The sequence below is a fragment of the Frieseomelitta varia genome, unplaced genomic scaffold, assembly GCF_011392965.1.
Source record: "Frieseomelitta varia isolate USP_RPSP 00005682 unplaced genomic scaffold, Fvar_1.2 scaffold_215, whole genome shotgun sequence".
In the NCBI taxonomy this organism is placed as follows: Eukaryota; Metazoa; Arthropoda; class Insecta; order Hymenoptera; family Apidae; genus Frieseomelitta; species Frieseomelitta varia.
In genome coordinates, this window is record NW_025109917.1 from 964,357 (window position 1) to 990,219 (window position 25,863).

General features: G+C 39.8%; 2 protein-coding genes across 6 annotated transcripts; one reads left to right on the plus strand and one right to left on the minus strand.

The window, feature by feature from the left end:
* Positions 1-174: 174 nt before the first annotated feature.
* LOC122527346 (cytochrome P450 6k1-like) lies at positions 175-10,070 on the minus strand. Of its 3 annotated transcripts, none has more exons than XM_043651438.1 (6): positions 9,957-10,070; positions 4,507-5,060; positions 3,504-3,875; positions 2,745-2,929; positions 2,321-2,609; positions 175-948 (listed from the first exon to the last, which is right to left on the minus strand). In XM_043651438.1, exons 2-6 carry the CDS (start codon positions 5,027-5,029, stop codon positions 770-772), a joined length of 1,548 nt encoding a protein of 515 aa, XP_043507373.1. In that variant the 5' UTR covers positions 5,030-5,060; positions 9,957-10,070; the 3' UTR covers positions 175-769. The 3 variants fall into 3 exon arrangements, with proteins under 3 accessions (XP_043507373.1, XP_043507374.1, XP_043507375.1); XM_043651439.1 differs by lacking the exon at positions 9,957-10,070 and adding an exon at positions 5,709-6,009; XM_043651440.1 differs by lacking the exon at positions 9,957-10,070 and adding an exon at positions 5,707-6,009 and having other exon boundaries at positions 4,507-5,064.
* Positions 7,855-25,863, plus strand: LOC122527348. 3 transcript variants are annotated; one of them, XM_043651446.1, is made up of 4 exons: positions 7,867-8,589; positions 8,663-8,768; positions 15,371-15,594; positions 25,670-25,863. In XM_043651446.1, the coding sequence occupies exons 2-4, from the start codon at positions 8,725-8,727 to the stop codon at positions 25,732-25,734; spliced, it is 333 nt and encodes a 110-aa protein (XP_043507381.1). In that variant the 5' UTR covers positions 7,867-8,589; positions 8,663-8,724; the 3' UTR covers positions 25,735-25,863. The 3 variants fall into 3 exon arrangements, 2 of the variants coding, with proteins under 2 accessions (XP_043507380.1, XP_043507381.1); XR_006306324.1 differs by lacking the exon at positions 25,670-25,863 and having other exon boundaries at positions 7,898-8,589; positions 8,663-8,776; positions 15,371-15,463; XM_043651445.1 differs by lacking the exon at positions 25,670-25,863 and having other exon boundaries at positions 7,855-8,768; positions 15,371-18,827.

Sequence of the window (25,863 nt, forward strand, 5' to 3'; positions counted from 1 at the left end):
ATTCCAATTTGATTCTAAGGTGTCGTACTAATATATTACAGAGATTTAATTCTAAGTTAAGCGGCGGTCATACACTGGCCACGTTGCGGCCGACCGGCCGGTTAGTCTCTTTTGTAAATGAGAATAAGTGAATGAAATAAATATACGTGACCGCGTAAGTGAAAAACAGGAGCCTCACGTTTCCTCAGCACGAGATGTATATTTTCCTTTCCACAGGCAGACACACAGGATGTTTACATATGTTCCGAGATGATTTCGTCGTATTGTTTGCTACAATTGGCTGTAATTTTTAATCTTTTGCACATTAAACTAATATTACAAGTAGAATCTGACGACAAAACTTTCCGATCGATTTAACAACAATTTAACGTAGTAACATCTTATCTAATTGGTTTCAGATATTTCAAACCGTGAACTTCAACTGCCCAATGTTTTAACATTAGAATTATCGGTACGATTAAAGTCTAAAATTTTTAATGAAAACATCTCTAAGCAGAGAAAAGAAGAAAAGAAAAAAAAAGCTTTCGTTCGTATATTTTATGAGAAATCATTCAAATATTTAAAAATATACCATGAAATTTTCAACAACAAAAATTATAAATCAGTCACTTTGACCATTGTGGTCTAGCTACGTTTCGTCGGGAAAAAATTTCGGACTGATGACAAAGTACATTTAAATTGGAATAATCACACGTACGTATTCAGTTATAAATTATTCAATTACAAATTGAGCAAGTGAAATAAATGAAGTAAAAGACAGATTTTACGCTTAACCAGCCGCGGTGGTGGCTTTTCGAATGTTTAAATGTATCCCCCCTAAAGCTGTCGTGGTGAGTGCTTTAGGATCCAGGACCATTGGAATTCTTGTTTTCTCGCAAGGTGAGAATTCATAGTCCTTCAATATCTGAATGAGTCCCAGTTTCGACTGCATGAGTCCGAGTCGCATGCCTGAAACAAGAAACGAAACAGAGGGAGATTATCGTAAGTGTAATGAAATTTTAATGCTCTTGGTCGCTCGGGTGAAAATCTTCAAGTGAAAATTCATAAACGTTACGACACATTCCATATTGTATTCCAAAAATTGCACATTCACGTTCTGCATATTGTGGCATGTGATGGTCAGTTCACGATTTTTAAATGTTCGTGAGTCAGAGATAATTGAGAAGTGGAAAAATGTTGCTCCCTTGACACAAAACTTCGTGCGTAATGGTGTATACACTTTTGAAATATTCAATTGGATACAATTTCATATCACGATGCCAGAACTGAAAGTTTTACCTTTAACGATACGTTTAGGTTACATAAGGTAAATGTTAATAGTCTACTATTATTTTCTGACACGACACATAGAGTATCCGTGAAACTCTTCGCTATCTGTTTCCATACAATTTTCGCTCGAGCCACTAATGTTATAACATATCAAACAGATTAACTAATAAACTAGAGAGATATTTATTAATCTATTAATTGTTAAACATTGTTTAGAACTCTTGTTTCGTAACTGATAGCGATACGAGCAAACTTTGCTATTTAGAAAAATTCTTTTAAACGAAACGAAAACTCTTTTTCTCTATAGACTAGCGTAGACTATCGATACGACTACATAAGGTAAATGTTGATAATCTACTATTACTTTCTGACATGATACATAGAATATCCGTGAAACTCCTCGCTATCTGGTTCCGTAGAATTTTCGCACGAGCCACTAATATTATAACATATCAAACAGATTAACTAATAAACTAGAGAGATATTTATTGATCTATTAATTTTTGCCAGCGTTGCTTAGAACTTCATCTTGTTTCGTAACTGATAGCGATACGAGCAAACTTTGCTATTTAGAAAAATTCTTTTAAACGAAACGAAAACTCTTTTTCTCTATAGACTAGCGTAGACTATCGATACGACTACATAAGGTAAATGTTGATAATCTACTATTACTTTCTGACACGATACATAGAATATCCGTGAAACTCCTCGCTATCTGGTTCCGTAGAATTTTCGCACGAGCCACTAATATTATAACATATCAAACAGATTAACTAGTAAACTAGAGAGATATTTATTGATCTATTAATTTTTGCCAGCGTTGCTTAGAACTTCATCTTGTTTCGTAACTGATAGCGATACGAGCAAACTTTGCTATTTAGAAAATTTCTTTTAAACGAAACGAAAACTCTTTTTCTCTGTGGACTAGCGTACACTATCGTCAGAATTTAGGGTGCGTTTCACATTCTTTCATATCGTCCTTAATCGGATTCGAAATTTTTCTACAAAGTCGAGTTTATGGACAGTAAAGTAGATAGTAAATTTGACTGACCTATGCAGACGCGAGGCCCGTCGCCAAATGGTAAATAGACGTAACTCGGCCTAGAGTTCTTTGCCTCTTCCGTGAATCTGAGCGGGTCGAATTTCTCCGGATTTGGGAAGTACTCCGGATTGTAGTGGCTGCCTATTACGGAAATGAACACGGGAGTACCCTTCTCTATCACCAGATCGGAATTGGGAACTTTATAATCGGCGAGGCACACTCGATCCACGAAACCCAGTGGTGGAAATTTGCGAAGAGTCTCTGAAACTACCATGTCGAGGTACGGTAGCGACATAACCTGCGGAAATTCATTTGACATTAGTCACGTTGAAACGACAATGTCGTTTGTTTTTACTGATAAATGACATTGAAGCAAGAACTTTGCATCGAATGCCACGCATTTGTGAATTATTATTTTTGAACGCTTTCGTACCATGTCGTACGTAATTTTGCCATCGGTTTTCGCGAGAGCATCGTGGATCTCTGCCCTGAGAGTATTTTGTACAGCTGGGTTCAAAGCTAGCTCGTACAATGTGAAAGACATGGTAGTGGAAGACGTCTCGAAACCACCGGTAAAGAATATGGCCGCTTGTGACACTAAATCATCGCCGTTGAACTCTGAAAGCCAAAGTGAATGAACGTTAGTTTGTTCGTAAATCCTATTCTTCACTATCACTAAAACGTAGCTCGAAAATATATGGGCCACCAATTACGAGTGTTCGAAAATTTAGAAAATCAATATATTCCACAATTTCCGAAATTGCCGGATTTGAACAAAACTTTACGTATATGGTTTTAGAGTGATTCGAAACGTGAACAACTTCAAGAGTGTGAAAACTGCCCTTAAACGAATACTTCTATTTTTGAGGCTTCCACGATTCTTAAATTAAGAAAAACAAAGAAAAATAAATAGTTTCAAATAAATAGTTCGATGGTAAAAGAAGTACTAGAAGTACTGTAAAATTTTGTTGATAAAATTTTAATAAATACATTTCCTATTGAAAAGAAAAGATACCTTCTATCTCTTTCTTTGCAAATTTTATGACTTTTTAGCAACTGAAAGTATGAAGTCTTTTCTAAAGTGCAAGTACCCGATTGAGCACGAGCAAAACGTATTGTTCATGTATCGGATTGCTCTGAAAGGGGACAAAGTTTCGAATCTTATTGGTAAAATATTCGAGCGAATACGTACTGAAGTCAGTCATAGTCTGGTCGTCCTTGTATTTCTCCTTCATCTCGATCAACACATCGATGAGATCGCCCCTCTTCTGTCCCGATTCGATTCGTTGATTAATCACGTCCCAGAAAACAGTTCGAAGGAACTGTGTCGGTTTCTTTCCGAAGAACTTGGGTTTAATATACTTGACCAAGTTAGGGAAGAAGAATATGATAGTGAAGTCTAAGCTACGAACGAAATCGTAGTCGAAAATCATCCTGCCGAATTCGCGGAACGCCGACTTTGGCTCCTGCAACGAATTCACTCTCACACCGAACGCAGTGTTACCGATCATGTCGGTAGTGAAATTTGCGCATATATCTTTGACCTCTACTACTTTCCCATTGCCTGAAACAGATGAAATTAAATTTATAATAAATTTAAATTTGAATTAAAGAATTCGAATAAAATCGTAGTTATACAACAAAACAGCCTGGATAAAAGTCTCAATTACAAATTAAAGGTACTTGATAAATGTCTCAATTGCAAATTAAAGGTACTTGATACAATTTTTATACTCGAGTTAAAAAGCAGATGGTAATGTACTTTTTGATACATTGATCGTTAAAAATTGATTCGTTCTATCTTACGTAAGTGTTACGTCATTTCTCTCGTAAATCTCGTAAATTTTCGATGATTCGCACATTTAATCGTATACAGTGATTATTTTTAATATTATAGTAGACATCAGTTTTCCCCAAGAGGAGAAATTAGAGAAATTTTAAATCTCAGTTGCTTCTGACGAGAAAAATGAAGTAACTCTGCCGTGTTGAATGAAAAGGGCAACTTAAATCAAGCAAACCTCAACTGAAGGTGCAACAGTTTATATTTTGAAATCGATACCTGACGATAAATAAAATCGAAAGTCATTTCTTTAAAGTAGTCGTCTTTTGACCAGACACACACCTATTTAAGTTGACATGGCAGAATTGTTTTAAACGTAGCTGGTCAATCCAAAATCACTAGAAACACTACTTACTTCCCAAGTGCATCGAGTCGAGATACTTTCCAAGATCGTCCGCGTTCGTCAACATCAAATCGAACATTTTCTTCAGCTTGCCGGAGGTGAAGATCGGCGTCAGCTTCGCTCGGAGAGGCTTCCAGCTGGGATTCTTTATCATGAACAGGTTCGCGTAGCCAAGACGATCGTCGACCTTGTCAGCGGTCGCGTGTCTATCGGCGAAGTAGTTGAAGTCTTTCACCATGATGTGCTTCAGCAGTTCTAGATCGCGGACCAGAAAGTATGGCTTGTCGAAGATGTAGAATCCCATTCCGAGAAGTCCTTTGGCCTTGTCGTACATCTCTTTCACAAACTCCGAATTTGTTTTCCTTAGGAAAATGCAGTCCGCGAAATTGCCAACGAAAGGTCTAGGTGGGTCCTCCTTGATGCCTCGCTTCGACCAGTATTTGAATTTCCGTGTCACGTACATATAGGCGCCAATCATCAAGGACGAAAGGACGAGGAGACCGTCCAGCCCCCAGTACGGCGTTAGCAGGGCCATTTTCGATGTAATAATCGAGTCTGAAACGAATCTGAAGAAAAAAAAAAGTACGTTCTTGTTTGTCTGAGAAAATCACAGACGAATTTTCATGTAATTTCATATTTTTAGGAGTAATTTAGGAAATAGGAAAAATTGTTTTACGTACTGAATGTCACGGTATATTTTTTTACGCGCATTCTTGGCAATTTTCTATAAATACGTGAAAATTCACAGACCATTTTAATGAATAGTTATATAAAAGTACAAAAATACGTGTGAAAAGTGAAATATTTGTCACAATTGGAGACTGCGGATTTTTATGTATTTGTGCGAAACTAGAAGATGCGTGCGAAATACAAGATTATATAAACTACAACATATTTAAATAAATAAATAAATAATTACTATTATTATAATTATGTTTATAATTTATGTATAATTAATTATATTAATAATTTTAAAATGTAATGCGTAAAATGGCACTAATTTAAATTAAATTTTAATCCGAAACAGCTAATAATAAAAACTTGAAATGCAGAAATAGCAAAAATAGAAAATTGAAAGATGCATTAAGATATCACGGTCTGATTGTAATATTCTCTTTAAATTTCACTTTCTTTTTCCTTTGATTGCGCCCATAAAAAACGCAAAATGGGAATTCAAATATCGAGAAAAGTGGTGTGAAAGATACACTACGTACCACTGTGGAACTTCAATTGTCACTACAAGACAGCGGACATGAAATTTTCATTTCCATGCAAGATATTTCCCGAGCTACGTTAAAAGTGAGTTTGGTATCGTTAGTTCCGGAGATATATATGCAACACATCTGGAATGCTCCCCTCTTTAAAAGAATGTACTGCATGCGCCACTATTATGTCATTACTCGGTGACAGAGCATAATTAGCAAAGATACGATCCTATTAAAATATGTCTCGTGAATACAATATGGAAATTATACACAAGATTCCTCGACAGTTTTCACTTTATGAACGATCAAATGACTACTGACAAAGTGTAGGCTGAGCAACGTTGTGTACTTTGGTACAGAGAAATATCTTTACGGAAGATAAAACGAACATTGTTTTAATAATAAAAAATATCGAATATCAATGCTTGGTCAAAGTTCATAATCGCTGAAAATACAATAGTAATTCAAACGGAATTGATAACCTCTTTAATTTTCTACGAATTATGGAGGAAAATTTTGTGATAAAATGTCCAAGGCTGCGTTGCTTGGCGTGATATAAATTGACAGCAGCTTAAAAAATTTCAAATCCGCTTTTATCGAGTAAATGCTCAATTTACATTGTTTTTCACTTTGTAAATTTTAAAAAAGTTCTCCTTGAGGCTTGTGCCATTATCAACGCCAGCTAGCGATAACCTTCTTCGTTAAAATCACGATATTAAATTAATTAAATTAATATTTTCGATTAAATTTATATTTTTGTGATTTGAATTTCTGGCATCTTAGACATTTTTGTTATGATATTGGGACACTATTATTAAACCTCATAAAACAGGAATAAATTTAAAAAAATTTGTTTTTCACGTCACGTAACGTGCGAATCAGTATGTAAGCTAAAAGCTGTTTGAAAATTTACGTAAATGCTATCATTAACATATCATTATCATTTTCAAAATATTTAAATTTCATTCACTAATGGACGTTCAATTTCATCAAAATCATACAATTACCTGTTACATACATTTGAATAATGACCAGTTCTACTTCTTATACTCGATGTTGCGAAAAGAAAAATCGAATCGTCATGTGTATCTTATGTAATGTTTAAGAAGAAACATAATGTAGCTTATTAAACAGTGTTTACTGCAATTGTTTACTGCAAGAGCAACGATATTTATATTTATATTTATATTTCTTTAAAACTAAGTAATTATCGATTTTAATCTCTAATTATTTGTTTTACTTCAATTTTTTTAATTAACTGAGAAAAGTATGAGTCTTTAGGTTTAGTTTAGACTGTCTCCGACTGTAGAGACAATTTTGTTATTATTCTAATTATAATTTTAATTATAATTCTTCATTTACATAATCGAGAAAAAAATTATAGATAATAATGCATCATTTGATAACGTTTGACATTTGCAATTAGATATTCACGAAACATCATCTGCCGCTTCATATTATGCAACTCAACTATGTTTTAAAACAAATTTTCTGTGTGTATTATATTTGAATCGTAATTCTCTATGATCATTCATATTAATTAACTTTATGCATCGTCAGAGTAACGAAGTTTCTCTCTGACAATATTTTGTAAATAACGATTTCGTAACGAGAATGAAACATGCTTGCAACATAACCACGTCATCGTGTGAGAAAATATGTTATTGTTACTAATGGAAAATTCTATTTCGATATAGCTTTTCTGTAGGCTGTTATTAGCGTAAATAAAATCGACGTCACTGGTCTCGAAAGTGCGGAAGCAGTTCTCTCGCTTAATTCTCCGGCAACCTGTTAAACGTTTAACTTTCAAATTGCTCGAGATTTCCAGCGTTTCTACGATCGAGTGTAGTAATTTGAAAGTTGAGCATTTTATCCAAGAAAGGGAACATAAACACCAACTTCTTAATTAACTCGCCTTTGATTACGGAGCTTCGTTATTGCCAAAGACTCTGAACGCTTCTGTCCAACCACGAAAAACGTAAATGAAACAGAAACAAAACCTGGTTAATTGCATTATACTTCATAAAACGAAAGATTACGCGCGTCGTTCGTTCTAGCGAAAAAACAACAAAAAAAAAAAAAAGAAAAACAACGTCAAATATCTCTGGCAACAAAATTTTCTACTCCGCTTTGCTTCAAGTCCGAGGAATCTGTAAATTATCAAAATTTGTAATCTCCGTAGCTGAAAGTAGCGACACGGAAATCCATCGTTGCAACGACACAGAGTGTCAAAAATCAGAACTTCGAAATCAGAATTTCGAAAAGAAATCGTTTTCGAAATTTTGGAACACAGTTGCATAGTGTTAAAACCAGAAAATCGTACAGAATCCTGGCAGTGTTTCCGGAATGGGGAGCACGAGAAGGAGAAAATGAGAAGAGAAAAAAAGAACGCCCAAAGAGTTGACACGCACACGGTAGAAAATAATTACGCGGCGCATGGGCGGCTCTCGTTCGTCGAACCAGCTTTCCATCCTCCGTCTTCGTTCGTCTCACAATTTCGCGGACAAAACAGCGTGTATCGTTTGCCGGCCGTGACTCGTCGTGACTCGGAAATTACGGTTCGTGATACGTTTGGAAATCGAGATGTACACGCGTGCAACAATCATTGTACGACACGCTCGCGATTTCTGTTGACCGGCAAACCGTTCATTACGCGATCTTGTGTGCATGTGTGTGGCGTGGCGTGCCGCGTGCAGGGAAAATCTTAGCACGCATGGTTCGAGTAAAAACCAGGGTGTCCGTAACGTGGGTTTCAACGTGGTGGTGCGACGTGGGAAAACGACCTCGCGCAGGAACATAGTTGAAACAATGTTTCGAGCACGAGCGCGACGAGGGCCGAGCGAACAGACGATGACGAGGAGATGACAGCTGAAATTGCTGCGAATTGACGGTACGTGGAAGCGAACGAGACCGCTCTCGGGCAATTTCCTTTCTGATCGATTTAAGATCCGTCTGTTTTACAGTGTTGTTAACTGAAACTGCGACCAACCACGCTGGCTCATTAACGACCGTGCAGCGAAATAACATGGCTGAGGTTGCATACACGCTCGCGGCTTTGCGAAAAAGAAGGTATGCAGGTAAATCGTACAGGGAAGTAACTTCTTCCGGGAAGTTTCTGCGCGCATTAAATGAAAAATTGTGTCGACTCGACATCGCATCTTGCAACTCGGTGAAAATGAATCGCGCGGCAAGTTTCAGGCGATTGTCGTAGACGGGAGAATTCGACTTTCGAAGACCATGATGAACATATTTTTCATCGTCCACGCAGGACGTTTGTATTTGGAGCATTTTCGAGAGTAAATTTTTGTAAAGACACCGAGAGAAAAACTGAAAAAAAGAAATTGGAAAAGAAACTGAGTATATATGAAGGTAAAGACTTTACTTAAAGTGCTTCAAAATGAGTTCAGTTGGATTTCTTCTTAGATTTCTTCTGAGAAAGTTATAGCAGTTTCAAGTGTCGATAAGCTTTTATCGAGTGTACGGAAATTATTCGAGATGACGTTGCACTGCAAGTTAAAAATGTGAAAATAAAACATGACATTTTATCATCAACAATATAACAGGAGACAAAACACAACGAGATAAAGTATATCATACAAGTAAAAACATATTATCAAAACAGTATAACAAGAGATAAAATAATTCAAGGTAAAGAGTGTAATAACAAGTATTCTACTACCCGAATTAGAAACACGAAGGAAGAATTTTATAACTTGGGGACACATAAAGCTAAAAATATTTCGATTCCCTTAAATTTCCTTAAATTCTAGACTGAAGAAAATATGTATTAAACCTGTGCTAAAAATGTTATTAACACTAGAACAACTAAACCCAGACGTGACGTCAATTTGGCGGATTTCAGATTTTCTTTTTTCACAAATGTTTAAAAGATAATTTTTAATAAAATTTATATTGTAAAATTAATCTGTTTAGGCAACATCGTTGTTTTGAGTTCTCCTTTACTAAACAACAATGTTTTCGTGATAATGAGGTTGAAAACTGCGACAATAAAAATTTACAATTTAAATTCAGACTTTAAATTATTTTTAATAAATCACAGATTAAATTATCGGTATGTATATGTGTGTGCGCACGCGAGGAGAATATATTTGATAAATATTTAAGCTAAATATTCGAAAACTAAGTCTCGAGTGAAAAAATTTTATTCTACATTCTCGACTCACTTTCTGAATCATCCGTACAATATAGAGGTACAAATACAAAAATTTTTTCTTCGATGCATGTTTTCAAACTCACGCTTTAAATTGCAAGATGTAGCAGAACTGTCGACTTTTCCCTCGAGATCCGTACTTCGACTACGTAGAACTGGATATCACGTCTCTCCTGTTTCCTTATATATGTGTTTATCATCGCATGTTTTTTTCTTCTAACTCAATAGTTCCCTTTTCTTCAATTGAAAAAATAATCGTAGTTAATCGCTAGATAATCTCTAGTTTATCCATTATTCATCGATAATTGTAACGTACAATTTTCTAAGAATAATGAGAAGAAATGTCGCAGTATTTTGTTTTTCCCGCTTATGACGCGGATAAATGCAAATGTATGAGAAACAAGAAATATTACCTATATAAAATTTAATACAAGGTCACTCATAATTCGAATTCTATTTCTTCTATTTCTTCTAGACTTCCACTTTATTTCCAAGAATATTACACATTCGTGCGCACTGAATCTTCGTATTCTGTATTTCCATTGGAAAATTCTTTTAAATGTTTTCCTTTAATGTTTATTAGATCAAAGCTCAGAAGCATCGCGTAGGTCAAGACGGTCGCTGACCTACGAGCTTCTTATGTTTACTAGAAACGGTTGACATCAATCGTTTTATCTTTACCCTAATTCCATCGTCTTTAGTTTTCTGACCTACTGCGAAGTAGCAATTAAATGGCTCGTCCTTCGAATCTAATTGGCTAAATCGTCCTTCGAATCTAATTGGCTAAGACTAGCAAAACGTTCTAACAACACAGGCTCACGCGGAAACGTTACAATTTTCAGTGAAGAATCTTCGTAGTTGAAATTTTGCATTTGGGATCTTCTTTCTTACATTCGTGCCTCCAAATTCCATTTCGATCGACGAAGCGGGCCATTCGAAAGTATCTTAAAATCTTCAACGTTTATCATTCGACCAATTATCATCGCCGATGTATCTCGTTCGACCTTTACGCGTGTCATTGCATTTTGCTCGGTCGTTTTTCGTTCTCTGGCGAGCGTGTTCACGCGACTTGTTCGAAGCAGAAAACGGCATGCTTACACGCGAGTCATTGGCGAACGCTCGAGGCCCTGCAACTCTCTTCGGTATAATGAGCCGCACGAGTGTGTTACATTGTACGTGAATATGTACAACTACGTGCAGGCATTTCTCGCTAAAGGAAACTGTCGTGTTGCCTCGCGAGATCGCGGACGATCGTTCGTCCAATTTTCTAAATATCGTTGTCCGACAACAATAAGTCTGTATAAGTAAACGATAATAATATTTTCTTCGGTTTGTCGATCGGATGCAAGTCTGTAACACGGAAGAGACAGAATCTTAAACCACCAATCTTAATCGTGAGTCGAGTAGACTTTTGGTGATTGCTGGAACTTCTTTTCTCTGCTATGTTGATGGAAAATTCGTTCTGCATCGATGCAGGAGAAGGAAGGAAACGTTAGGTATGAAAATCAAGTCGGTAAGGGGACGTGGTTTGCAGTAGGTAAGGTTCCGTCGACTTCGTTTTCTGTTCTTTCAGGTTGGAAGGTTCTCTTGGCTCTCGGTAGGTGGCGGAAAAGAAGAGTCCAAGTTGCTGTTTGTTAAGGCAGCCACGATTTTCATTTACTGCGATGAATTAATTAATTTCAATTCAGTGTAAATTTCAAAGAATCAATATTAAAGAACTGTTAGGTAATTATTGATTTGGTACTAGTTGATTTGGTTACAAATGTAGAAGAAATTTGTAGATATTTGTTACGAATGAGAAAGAGGAAGAGAAGAAAAGAAGAAAGAATTGAGATTTTTTTTAATTTTCTGATAATTTTCGTATTTATGTTATCTTGTTATAATGAGAAATTCAACAGAATTTCTATTAATAGAAATGATTTCAAATTTGGAAGCAACGAAACGTCGTAGTTACAAAAAAAAAAAAAAAAAAGAGATCATTGCGATGATTTATTCAATCTAAACATTTTTATTAATGTTTCTCGAACGAGAAAAATAAATTTATAAATTTACAGTAGATACATTATCTATTGTATAAGCAAACGATACATTATATATGAATGAAAGAAATATCTCTCTTTTAGGTAGAAAAATGAACGTCTCTGACTCAACTACAAAATTTAACGTAAATTAATATAATTTATTTAATAGAATATTCGTAATCATTTCTTAAATATTTCTGAAACAATTTTTCTAAGTGATACAAGTGATTAGTGATATCACATGCAATGTCTTTGCATCACGAATAATATTTGTTACTTCGTACATGCTGCTCGTCCTTGAACGACCATTTTCTTAAGTTTCCTTTCGCAACTCGCCCTCGGTCACAGCCGAAAATCTACACGGTAATCTCTTCTCCCGTTCCGCGATAAAGAAAACGAAAAACAGGAGATAATTTTCACGCTATCGCAAATAATTCTCCGAAGAGAGCCGATGTTTCAAAACGGCGAGGGTTTCGATAAACGTGAGAATTTCGATAAGAAAACTAAAAATCAACAGCCGGCAACGCGGAATGAAACATTTCGAGAAAGTTACGCAAACAATCTCCCAGATATACGTGAAATCGTTTCTCTTCCTCGGTGATTGTCGGGGCGAAACCGTTTTTCCCCTGCCCCCACTCCTGTTACGGACTCGGATCGGACTTTTTCTCTGCGAAGCGGGCCTAAAGGAAGGATTACACGGTATCGCGGGCCGGTCGTCTCATGAATTAGGCATCGGACAAGTTAATGAAAGTTTTCCCGGGCCATTACGCCTAATAATAGAGCAGACGGCCGCTGTGCTCTCCGGGGCGGAGGAATGGAAGCGCCGAAACGGCGCGCGCTTCTATCCGCAGCGGCGCGCACCGCGATCGACAGAGACGGGGCGAAATAAAATTGCCAACTTAAATAACTCGCGGTTGATTATAATTTTCGACTGGTCAGAGCCCCGGCCGGAGCACAAATACTTTACTACGACCCCGTACTCGGCATACGGAATAAGGTGATACACGTAAATTATAGTTATTTCGCGTCTGGCGCTATTACGCGCGCGTGTAATAGGCGCGACCGATGTGTGTAATTATTATGGTAAACTTTCCCGCTGGCGATCGCGTCCGTCGCGCCTCTCAGCCTTTCTCGTTCTATCAGACACATGTAGACACACTACCGTTCGGAAATATTTCGGGACGCCTTGCGCAATCCCGTCGAGAGCAATTCGTATTCAATTGTCAAAATGTTTCCTGTGGAGCGAATTTTATTAATTAAAAATTAATTTACACGTTCTAAATTGTTACAATTGATTTTGGCCTCGTTTCATTTTGAAGTGTGAAGCCTCCACTTTGACAGCGCTTACGGAAAGCAAGGAAAATTGTAAAAATTCAAATGCCACTGAAAACGTTAAAGAATGTTTTTCTCACTTCTCACCGTGAGAAAATTGAAAATTAAAGTCTCTTCTTACCTTCAATGACCTCTTAAAACTTGCTGCACGAATTTTTCTTGTCATTTCATCGGACTTATCGAACATTGGGGTTAGAAATTTTGTCGTTCAACTCTAATATGTTCAAAATTCAATAAAACGACTGTGGAGGAAGAAATCATACGGCAAGCCCCATGGAAAGACTTTGATCTTCGAGACTACGATGGATCTAGTCATAAGAAAAATTTTTCCAATGATTTTGGAGGCGCTTAAATTTTTAGTTTTCGACAACGAAAGAGAAAATACTCTTGCTTTTTCATTTGCTGCATAACGATGTGAAAACATCTGTAGGAAAAAAAAAAAAGAATAGATTTTACGCTTTGAAACGAATCCAGCCAACTGGACTGACGTACGATTTTGTTTCACGAGGTTTAAACAGTCGAAAAGGTCGATAACTTTTCATCGAGTTTTTTTTTTTTTATCTCTGTAGTTGCATACAGTCGCTCCTTAAAATTTTTCTAGCACTGTCAACATTTCAACGCTTGTCAAACATTTCAAGCGTCCGAAAACTCTCACGAGCCTCCGTAAACACCTCGTTTGTCTGCGATAAATGACTGACGCTTCATAAACTTTTCTAATTCAACAATGAACACGCTTTTCGAATACACATATTTAACACGTTGAACGCTACATGACTATAGTCTGAAATACATCGCACTGTGACGTTTAATCTTTCGCGTTGTTAACAACTTCTCAGTGTATACCAGTGTAATTTATTTCATTCCAATTCAATATTAGTGTTTTAATTTTTAATTTTAATCTTTCGAGTTTTGAATTGCTCGATACTAGAAAGTACGAATCGATCCGCAGGATCTTCCTTTCATATCAATACTACTAATTAATACTAACTGTGTCCGAGACGCGATCAAGAATTTCATCTCAAGTATTCGCTGCGTGGAAGATGTTGCGGACGATAGTGTATGCGCGACTGATATCGCAACTCCTCCTTCGATCCTCTGCTCCTTCGCTCCCCGATTTACATGATTCCGACATAAATAACTATCAGTGTAGAAACGACGGTGTAATTTTGCACCGGTGAACACGTATACTTGGACGAGCAGACGATTGTTTCGCAAATTCGTGCGACCCCGCGTGTGATCGGAATTGATGGCCCCGCTCGTTCGTGAAATTGTTTCCGCTCAGCCCCCTGGCACATCGTGCGGCAACAACACGAAACGACACGCGTGTCGCGCCGATGTGTCGTTGGAAAAATGGATCCGCGAGCGAGAAAGTGATTGATCGTTTGTCGACGACCGGGAAATTATATATACCGGGTTAGTCGGAACTGTTACACACTGGGCTGGAAATTTGGTTAAATTTCGTTGCCGAGCAAGTTCCAAGTTGTTTTAATTTTGCACCTATTGAATTGTCCACACTGTTGTTTTCCAACGTTTCTCTACCGAGATGTGTGTATGTTTGATCGATTGAATTTGAATCGTCGGATCATGGCAGTAAATCTTTTATACAACGTGAATTTAATTTAATTTCTCTGTTTCTTATAATCTGTACATTGTCCATGAACAACCAAAAAATGTCTCGTCTCGTTGTGAATAAGTTCGGGACCAACTCTTAAATTTGTATCAAAGTTTAACGTGGATTAGCACGGCGTGCGCGTTACGCGTGATGTTTAATGCATAGCAATTCGTCGTGTGCGTCGAGGGCCTACAAAATTGAGTCGGAATTCGGATCGATACTCAGGAACCTCAGTTATCTTCTATCCGGCCCCGACGATGGTCCGTTGTATCGAATTCGTTTGATCAGTCGCAATCAAAATCTCATCGAGCAATTTTCATAAGCTAAGAGAAGCAGAAAAATTTACTTCCAAATGGGTTCGTTTGCAACAACGAACGAAAAAGAAAATTCTTTTCTCTAATTTCAAACTTGGTTGCGAAACAACCAAATACGCTGTAAACGTCTCGTTCTTTTTTTTTTTTTTTTTTTTTTTTTTCTTTCTTAAATTGCTGTCTAAATATTATTGCTAACATTGTAATTTCTAATCTCGTTGCAGGACGTTGTCGGTCGATTTTCTACCGAGAGCGAGGAACACCGTCGTGGAATTAAATTCGAGAGGAGATTCATTGGCTCGCGAGCGAAGGTGGTTCGTGACGTATCAGGCAGAGCCGCACGAAGTTTCCACGGCAACTGGATTTTCCTGGCAGACCGAGGACGGCCGCGCGGATTGGCCGGGCGATCTCGCAGGAAACGGTGCCGGGAAAGACGAAACCGGAAGCGGTGAGCTGCGAACGCGGAGCCCGCACGAAATTGCCGCTAGCTCGTTCGTCTGTACGAGCCAGACGAATGGAATTTCCGCTCGGGAGTTGGGCAGTTTGCTCGTTTTTCAAGGACGGGCCAAGGAAACGCCAAGATCTCGCGCTCTCTCCGAATCGCGAATCGCGCCCGATCGAAGAGAGCGTTTTAATAGGAATTCGGCGTTCAATTCGATTTCTTACTCGTTACGTTTTTCAGCCAATTCAGGCAGATTGCGAAGCGAAATAAAACGCGAGGTCTTTTTCAAGGAAAAAGCGCGCAAACGCCGGAAGAGCAAGAGCTTCTCCAGCCTTCTTTGAAACTTTGTCAATCTTCGGTGGTATTAATAACTCTTGCGCTAGTAACTGGTTCGCGGACCATAACGAGTGACCAAGCCGTATACGATAATTCGTTTTCTTTTCGAATTCATCGGTATATCGCTGGATAGAAATTACTAAGAAGTGATAAATTTATTATTCGTATTGCCTGGATAATATTTCGGCATACTTGAAACTGAGAAAATATTGCAATTTTGGACCAAATATTCTCGACTCGCGAAAGACCGAGAGGGAGTCTCAATTGATTCCTTTGCATCTGCGAGTCAAGTATTTATATTTCGTGGAAGCACGCTTCGATCAGCTTCCTAGCTGGCCTCGCCACGAATTTGAACATTTCACAAACATCTAAATATAGCAGATAACACACGCTGATAGACAGAAGCAGGTGTAACAACTATCAATCGATTTTAGATTTTAAGGGTGACCTTATACTCCCTTAATAGAAACCTATAGTTTTTCTTTGATACCATCCGACACTGACCTTTATCCTTTGGAAACACTAACAATAAGTGGCACGCGTCATCGTCGGTGACCCACGCTAGAAAACTCTCAGCCGCAAGAGACGAAAGACACGAAGGATTCTTCAAATTCCATCAGAATTAACCTCGGATAGAAGAAATATATATACCTAAGTCCTTCGATGATCCATCTCTCTCTCTAGAGTTTCTTTTATTTCAACCGGCAGAGTGTTCGGGCGGCAGAGTTTCGATCGATCTGTTTCTGAGGCGAGCGTAACGTCGGAATTGTAACGAAATTGAACAACGAGTAAAATATATCGATATATATATATATATATGTCCCGGGAGACCGTTGGGAAAGTGGACGACGAGGTCTAAGTCTGGAGAAATCGCGGCAGGCTGGCTGGCACGATTTAGTGCGCGTTTCTATTGCGCGCGCGAAAACGCACAACGGCCACGCAACGTGTACGCAATTTCTCTTTGTCCGAGTCCGAGGCCTGGCCCGTTGCCTTCTTCTTCCTCCCCCTCCACCGCTTCTTCTTCATCCTCTTCTCCTTCTCCGCCTCTTCTCGGTCAAATTCTTTCTATCGCTCGGTATCTCTCTTCAAACTTGTGTTGGTCATTGTAGCGAAGGGGTTCACCAGGTCCCTTCGTGTTCCCGGAGACCCCTTTCCAAGTCGAGGGTCCTCCGATGGATTTATGACAGAAAATACACGCGATAAAACGGCGCTGGAACACACTCGCAAAAATACGACCGTTCAGAAGTTATGCGGAAAATGAGGCCGGCTACCGGTCGCCGGTTTGAATTAAACGGCGTGTCACACGGCGTTTAAACAACTTCCATTCTTCTTCTTTTTCATTTTTTTCTTTTTGTTTTCAGTTGGAACAATTTGAATTTCTACAAAGAGGGTATTGATAAATAATTTTTAGGGAAGAAATAATTGGAGTTGCCGTGTGTCAGTGAAGTAACTTGGGACGAGCGAGGCATTGAACAATAATGGGAGAAAGAGAATCGATATTCGTAGGTTCTTTTATTTCATTTATCAACTTACGTTTCTACGGAGGGAGTATTTAAGGGAGTATTTATTGGAGAAAGAGAATCGATATTCGTAGGTTTTTTTAATTTAATTTATTAACTTGGGCAGTAAATGGGTGTAAATCGCAATTACTTTGTTTTAATGTCAGTTTTAAAACAATTTTTAAGGAAGAAATAGTTGGAATGGCGGGTCGCCAAAGTAACTTGGGACTTAAATAAAGGAATTAAATGATAATGGGAGAAATCGATATTTGTAAGTTTCTTTCGATTTAATTCGGTAATTTAAATCTCCGCGAAGAGAGATTTAAGATTATTAAGAAAATTCCTATTACAATATTAATTTTTTCTTCGACTAGCTTCGACAATTTTTAGCGAAGAAATAATTGAAATTGTATTACAGCAGCTTGACACGAGTCACTAAACGCTAATGGAAGAAAGATTATATAGGTTTTCAATTAATTCATCTTCTATCGATGAGTGTCTCTCAATCTTACTTGTCCCTTGTCGAAAATCTCACGAAAATCCACCGCATTTCCTACGAAACGAATGTTTCTTTCTCTCGAACAGGCCACGAACAAAAGTTCCAAGAGCGTCGTGAATCACCGGTCGCGCGAAAATTCGTCCCATGCAAATGGTCGAGTCGATTCGACGGGGCCCGCGCGTGGATCCTTTCCTTTTTCTTCGTTCGACCGTGCTTCTCCGCAGGTAAGGGTTGCGTAAAGACGGCCCGGTGAATTTATAACGTAAAATACACGCAATAAAATCGAGGCTACCGAGCGCCGGGAACACCAATACTCACGCAATAAAACAGACCCGCCGGCGTACTTCCGTCACCCGTTTCTGGAACCTCCTGCCTGCCTGCCTGCCTGCTTGCTTGTTCGTCCTTTAAACTTCAAACCATCGCCGCGATTTAAATATTATCTTGTAAAAGGGGATGGGTTTAATACATTTATAATTGTACACGGGAGTGTCAGGGCGGGGCCGGGTCATCGGTCGGACATCAGTGACCCTTCTGGATGACCTCCGCAAGGGTCATCGTCCACCGTCGTCTTGTAACCTTTTCTTTTTATTCTTCTTCTTCTTCTTCTGTTTCGAAGCAAGAAGGGGACCTCGATCACTTCACTTGGAAACTATCGAGTCGATCGAGCGAAATTTAGGGCACGGGCCTTACCGGTTTCTCGGTTTGCTGCCCCCTCCTTTTGCGTACGTCGGGCCGAGGGGCTGCTCCTTCGGGGTGGTCATCGGGAGAAACGTGTCAAACGGACCGACGTCGTGTCAGCGTCCTCGTGTTATCACGAGATTATTCTGGATGACCGACGAGCATTTCCTTTTCCTTTAGAAAAGATTTATTGCAACTTGGGTTATTTTTTTTTTTCTTTCGGAAGTTGGAGTAATTTCACCAGAATTGATATAATTTCGGCGTTGTACGAATTGTACAGAAAGGCTTCTTTTCAAGTGATTGAAACGAAGACGAACAAGAAACACTAACGCTAAGAACGTCGATCTTTAACTGGTTCCTTTAACCTTTCCAACATTTAAATCGAAGCAACTCGATGTATTTCGATCTGACGATCAGATCTCGCCTCTTGGAGTTCTTTCGCAACAGCGAACGTGACGAAACGCAAGAAGGTTCCCGTGGTACACACACACGGTGACACGGTTCGGCGAGAGCAGCAGAGAGAAAGAGAAAGATGACGACACGCAGAGTGACGGAACGTCACGAGAATATCATCCCTCGAAAACTCGACGGGAGTCGTCTCGAGTTTCACGAACACGAGATCTACGTCCGAACGCGTAGAACGGACATCGGGACGTGGGACGTTGCCGAACGAACGGACTAATTCACGGAAGCGTTTTAAAGCGGTTGCTCGAGATACGGCGGCGGAAAGTACGTACGTTACCTCCATGAGAAATGGTATTGGTGCCACGAGGCGTGCAAGCGAGCGAGCGAGCGAGCGAGCGCTACCCTCTCGGTTCTCGCGCTATCTTCGTGCCGGGCGTTCGCACACGTTGGAAGCAGTCCAAGCGTTTTAATTTCGGAAGACGTTGCAATATAACGGTTCCTAGCGAAATTGAAACGCAACCCCTACGTCGCCAACCCTCGCCGCTGGCCTTTCTCGTCCTCGGGCTTCTCGCTTCTCGCTACACGCCGCCGACCGACCCTTTCTAATTGTTTGGGAGGCCAACGACGCCACGCCGTCCGTGCCGCTGCCATGCCTCTCGCGTATCGCATACATTACGCATGAATTTCGCCTCTGTCCGTTCCTCCTTCCGCGGGACATCGGGGCCGTGTCAGACCCCGAGAAGTTATTAGCATCCCCTCTGCCAACACCCTGCGCTCCTCGTAACTACAGTCCACTCTCGCCATAGATAATTCTCCACTTTTACTTCGACCGATTCCCTCTGTAATTATCGGTCCTCTTCCTCCGCCTTCTCTCTCTCTCTCTCTCTCTCTCTCACTCTTCGGAAAATGTTGTTTCAAGGGGTGGAGAATCCTTGGCACTCGGGTTGAAAAGTGAAGCGAGGTCAGAGTTAAGGTGTTTCTCCATTTGAGAGTTACTCGCGAGAGTTACTCTCCATTCCTTTCTCTCTTCATTTTTTTTTTTTTTTTTTTCTCTCAAACAGTTGAGCGATGCTCTCGGACAGTAACTCTCAGAAGCAGTATCCATTTGCGAGTAATATTCTCGAGAGCAACTCGCGACAGTTTTACTCTACAAATGGAGAAATACCTTTACAGAGGATATGAAAGAAGATATTTTCCTCGAGTTGATGAATTTGTTGAAAATTTAGAAAAATTGTTAAAAGAAAATTACAAATTTTTGTAAATTTGTAAAAAATGAGTCATCAGTTCAATCTTGCTACCCAAGAAACAACAAGAATCAAACATTCAACGCGTAATTGATAGCACTTGATTGATTTGCTATAGAAAGAAACGTAAATTCAAATCAAATCCATCGCGATATCAAGAAAAATGGCTAGGCTCGCTCGTCGATCGGATGGCTCGTTTAATAAACAAGATCGAACGTACCAACTGAATAAAGCAACTGAAAAGTGGTTTCGAGGTTTCGGAAAGAAACGGCAGAAGAATGGGAGCCAAAAGGTTAGACGCTAATACGTGGATAACACGTTTTTAAGTTAGATTAAGGAAGGAGGGATGCGCGCGAGTCGCGTGTGTCCGCGCGCACGAAATTTCGGCTGGCGGTTCTTCCGGCTGGCCAGCGGGTGCAACATACACGGCTTATATTATTAGCGTGCTCCGTGTACCCCTGGCCAGTGCCATTACGCTCGTCCACCTTGGTCCCCGTGCATTGTTCTTCTAATTTATGCCAAGGTGGGTCTAGCCGCCGGTCTTCCATCTCTGTTCGCCTCCTCCTGCCTCCGTTTCCCCCCCGTCGTTTCCATTTCTACTTCACTCGTACGGTGCACCGTGAATTATGGAGTCCGCGCCACTAAATCTTCGGGGCTAATTGAATTATTGCTTGAATCTCGGCAATACGGCGCTCGGCGTTCGGCGACGAGAACGAGAGAAAGAGAAAGAGCAAGAGAAAGAAGCGATCCTTCCTATTTTTATGCCTTTTATTTTCCTTTCGTCCAATCTACTGGGAACGACCTTGTCCCTTTCCGTTTTCTTTTTTTTTTTTTTTCTTTTTTCTTTTTCTTCACTCGTACGTGCGCGATTCTCTTGTGCAAGCGCAACGTCGAATCGAGAAAGAGTCCGGAGAATTTCCTCCGTGATGGATGTGTATGTACGTATACACGGTGGGAACGAGAGGCAGAAATTTTTGATTAATTCGCGGATATACGCAGAGACCGATGATTCTTTTGTTCGGAGAGTGGTGGATACGTTCGCAATTGGAGGACAAACGAAGAGAACGATCATTGATGTTTCTTGCGAGAGTCAGACGGATTATTCAATTATTGATACCGACGTAGGTTGTTAGCCTTTTTTTCGAGAATCGTGGACTGGTTTTACGAGTCGAAGAGTTTTTATCTTTAAAATAAACTTCGAATCTTTTTACACCGCCGACGTGAGTGATAATTTTCAGCTGTTTCTTTTTTTTTTTGTTTTTCTACGATTTTGGTAATAATTTACAATCCGCTACGTCAGTCCACTGTTTCAACGTGAAACGCAATTGATTTATTTAACGATGAAAGATCAACAGCAGTAATATAAATCACGAACGGAATATTCCGAATTTTGTTGAAATCTCCAAACTAAAAGTGAAGTTCAATAAGAAACAGGTAATAGCCGAAGAAATATAAATGCTGGCGATCAATGGCGACGATTCACAAAATCACACGATTACCCGTGACTCTCTCTAAGAATTGGAATCTTCGAGATACACGGTCGTACGAACGAAACCGAAATACATACCACGGTAACAGTACGAAGCAACGGAACAGCGAATCAGAGTTGGATAATCATAATTAGGGAGGGAATAAGATTCTCTGTGAACGACGGCGGTCAAATTTTCGAAAATCACTGGAAAAGGCCGGCGTTCCACGAACGCGTGTGATTTACAAGCGGAGCCGGAGGATACGCATGAATAATGCGACGATGACACGCCGGTATTAATATGATAATTAGTTTTATTCGAGAGACACCCGCTCCCACGATTTCCACGCCGGCGATCGGCGGATTTCGGGCCTGGACGAGAAGATTGTCGGCACCTATTAAAAGGCGATAATAACGACAACCGGTAGGGGGAAAAAAAAAGGAAAGAAAAGAAACGACGAGAAAAAGAAGCGAGAGGAGAAGCACACGGACGAAACGAAAGAGGAAACTGGACGTGGAGATCAATTCTTGAAAATATTTATTCCCCCGCTGTCGTTCGCGAATCCGTACATTGTAATTACGACGTAGCAGCTCGAGTTGCCGGATCGACTCGTTGGAATCGTTGATTTGTCTTTCCGAGAATCCCGAAGGATCTTTCCTTTGAGAATCGACGAAACGTTCGCACGAATTATACTGGAAATAATTAATGCTGGAAATATAGTATAACTGTGATGGAGAAATTGTTGAATCACATCTATTTTTTTCTTTCTTTCTTTTTGATAAACCACGAATTATAAATGGTAGAATTGATCAAATTGTTAATGACTGTCCAATCTATGACAATTTAAAGGCTAGAGTTCAAAGTTTCTTTATTTTAAAATGTAAGACAGACATATGAAGAGATAAATGAAAAAATTTAATGGAAACTGTTGGATTACGTTAAGCAGTGTTTGATGAACCTCAAATCATGCGAATTATAAATCATAAATTTATCAAATTATTAATGACTGTTCAATCTACGACAATTTAAAGGTTAGAGTTCAAAATTTTCCTATTTTAAAATGTAAGACAGACATATGAAGAGATAAATGAAAAAATTTAATAGAAACTGTCCACGTAGCGATCAGTAGCGTCTGTGTTTCTCTCTTTGTTCGATGAGCCGCAAATTACGCCAACTATAAATAGCAGAATTTAACAAATTTTTAACGACTGTCCAATCTATGACAATTTACTCCAAATTCTAATTAAATGAACTATGAATTCTAAACGTGTGACAATTTAATCCAACCTACGACAATTTAAGTTGATGAGAGTTCAAAGAGTTTATTTGAAAATGAAAAGTATTTAGCCGCTTGTAGAATCTCGACACTTACGCGTATACCAAAGAAGTTAGAACGCATCGAAGGATCACACTTCCGACCACTTGCTCCCAGTAGGTCAGAATAATTAGGTCAGTCGTACAGCAACAGTTCGACCAATGGCGTTCGTTCGAAGCTCGAACGAAGAAGAAGAAGAAGCAGAAGAAGAAGAAAAAATTCGCCGGGGGAAAGATTCTCGTCCAGTGGAGAGAGAGAGACAGCGAGGAGGGAAACGAAAGTGTCGGGGCAAAGGAAGGGGAATGAGAGGGAATTGAATCAGAGTCGAATCCTCGAACGATCCAGCAGGACACTTCAGAGCACGGGGACAGTAGGAAGTTCGACATGACAATGGTTCCAGGCCGTTGGCCAGATTCATGCAGGCCCGTTGATACAGATTTGAATATTAATTTAGGGCCGTCCACGGGACGAGCGAGGATAATGTGGTTGGGTCAGCCGCAGGTCCGAAGGAAGGATCGCCTTCGGTATCCGTTGCATTCTGTTAAAGAGAGCCACCACCTTTTCTTGATTTCTACGTCAGATATTATGTAACGAGCGTTCTAACGGGCATTTAAACTCCTGCTCGTTCTCTAAGTGATCCGATCGTATCGAAAACGAGGAACGTTTTGTATCAACCCCCTGACGTGTAAAACTTCTTTCTTCGTTCAGTGGTAATTCGACGTTTCTTTTCTTCGGACATTGATTGCTAGACTGCAGATTTTTAACACGTTCGCGCACGTGAATGCTGTGGCTTTTTTAAAAATGTGATATTCGGAGCACTCGGACTAGTAAAAAATTTGGAAATAGATCACGTGTCTGTTTCTGCAGCTCGATAAAATTTTCATCTGTCCGCGAATGTGTTGAGAATACAGTTAAAAAAAAAAAAAAGAAAATAGAACCGCGGTACATGATTATTTAATCTATGGAATATTACGAGAAGTGCTGTATATTTTGATGATACTTTATATATAATTATTACGTGCAACTTCGCGCTTTGAAATTTGGTAATTCTGGTAATTACAGTCGGGCGTTGGTAAATCGTTTGGAATTCGGAAACCTCGATCCTCCGGAAGCAAGTCAAACGTCGTTGACACCCTTAAACCGCGCTCGACTCCTGCGCGTGTTCCTCTATTGACATTTCACACGGTCTATTTTATTCGCAAATCCGTCACGTGATCCTCCAGAGAATCGTCGAAATTTCCACGCTGCTCGGTCGCGGTTGCTGCCATTTGAACCGACGACGATCTGTCTCTCGTCTAACGAGAGACACTGAGTCCCCGCTTTGAAAGAAAAAAAAAAAAAAAAAAAAAAAAAAAAGAGAAAGAAAAAAAACAGTTCGAAAAGATGGCACGCAAAGCCAGGAGAAGAGAAAAACGAATTCTCCCGGTGGTAGGAGAGCAAAAAAAGAAAAAAAAAACGAAAGAGACGTCTCTTCAGGCGAGTAAATATCCCCGTCGTTGGCTCTATTTATGGTCAAATTGCGGACAAATGACCGCGTCTCAATACGGCCGTGTCGATTTAAAAAAAAAAAAAAAAGTCAGAGAAATGGGAACAGTGGATGACGAACAGAAGACGACGAATGGAAAAAGAAGGGAGGAGGGAAAAAGCTGTCGCTCTCCCCTCCCCCCTTCCAAGTCAGGTTACGAATTTCGTGAAAAACGGGTCCGCGGATAAACGGCGAAACGTCGGCACCAGGGCGCAATGGCGAATAGGAAACGACACGCAGGCGTGTATTGTCCCCGCGACGACGAGTGGAATCGTGAAATACGATCGGCTTTTAGTAAAATGAGACGAAAATATAGGGTGTCGTGCTTGCCTGTTCTCTCGCCCCTCGCGCTCGCTCCTGTTCCTCCTGCCGTGTTTCCACTCCTGCTGCAGGACAATGCGGGACGGACACCGTGAAATGACCATGCCGATTCGCCTTTTCTGGAAATCCAGCGTATTACGACCTTGGGGAAAAACCCACTTTCGAAAGAATGCGCTTTCTTCGTGAGTCGTTTCGCTTCCCGCGAAACCAACGTGATGTTTCTGTCCTGTTTCACGTGCCGGCCTCGTGATTTTGACCTTCCGTATTCTTGTTGTGTGGTGCCATTTGACCGGGGCGAATCGTATCACGTCTTCCTCGAATTTTCTGCTAGTTCTTCGCCGGAGGATTCTTGGTAGTCGAGGTTGGCACAGGCGAGATCGTAACTCTCTCTTGCACCTTGTATTTTATTATCTTTCGATACGAGCGAGATAATATTTCGTAATAAGATGTAACGTGACAGATATGTGTGCATCGTTATTGGTGCGAGGAATAGGAGAAAAATTTAATATCTCCTTTATTGGCAAAGGAATATCGGTGTGTAATGGAAATATTAACAAAATTCAATAGCAACGACGGAAGCAAGGAATATAGATAGATAAATCAAATCGCATGATTGGGGATTCAAAAATAATTATATTGTCCCAATTTCACTGAAAGAAATATTCGATTTTTAGCGAAAAATCGTTATCAATCGGCAAATGAAGCTGAATGCACCGTCGTGAATCCATTTAAGAGGCAAATTGATGGTCGAGAGGCGTAGCGATGAATGGATCTGTCTTTTTTTTTTCAGATATCATTACACTAAAGGGGCAGATGCAGCGGCAGCAGGAACAGAAACAGCAGCATCCCTCTTAACCACCCTTGGCGGAGCCGCAAGAAGTGAGAAGACCCTTCGTTTTCAGGCATCCCTCCGAGCAGAATGGAGCCAGAACAATCTTCCCTTTATAGGAGACATACGAAGCTATTCGAATCCTGGGAACCGTT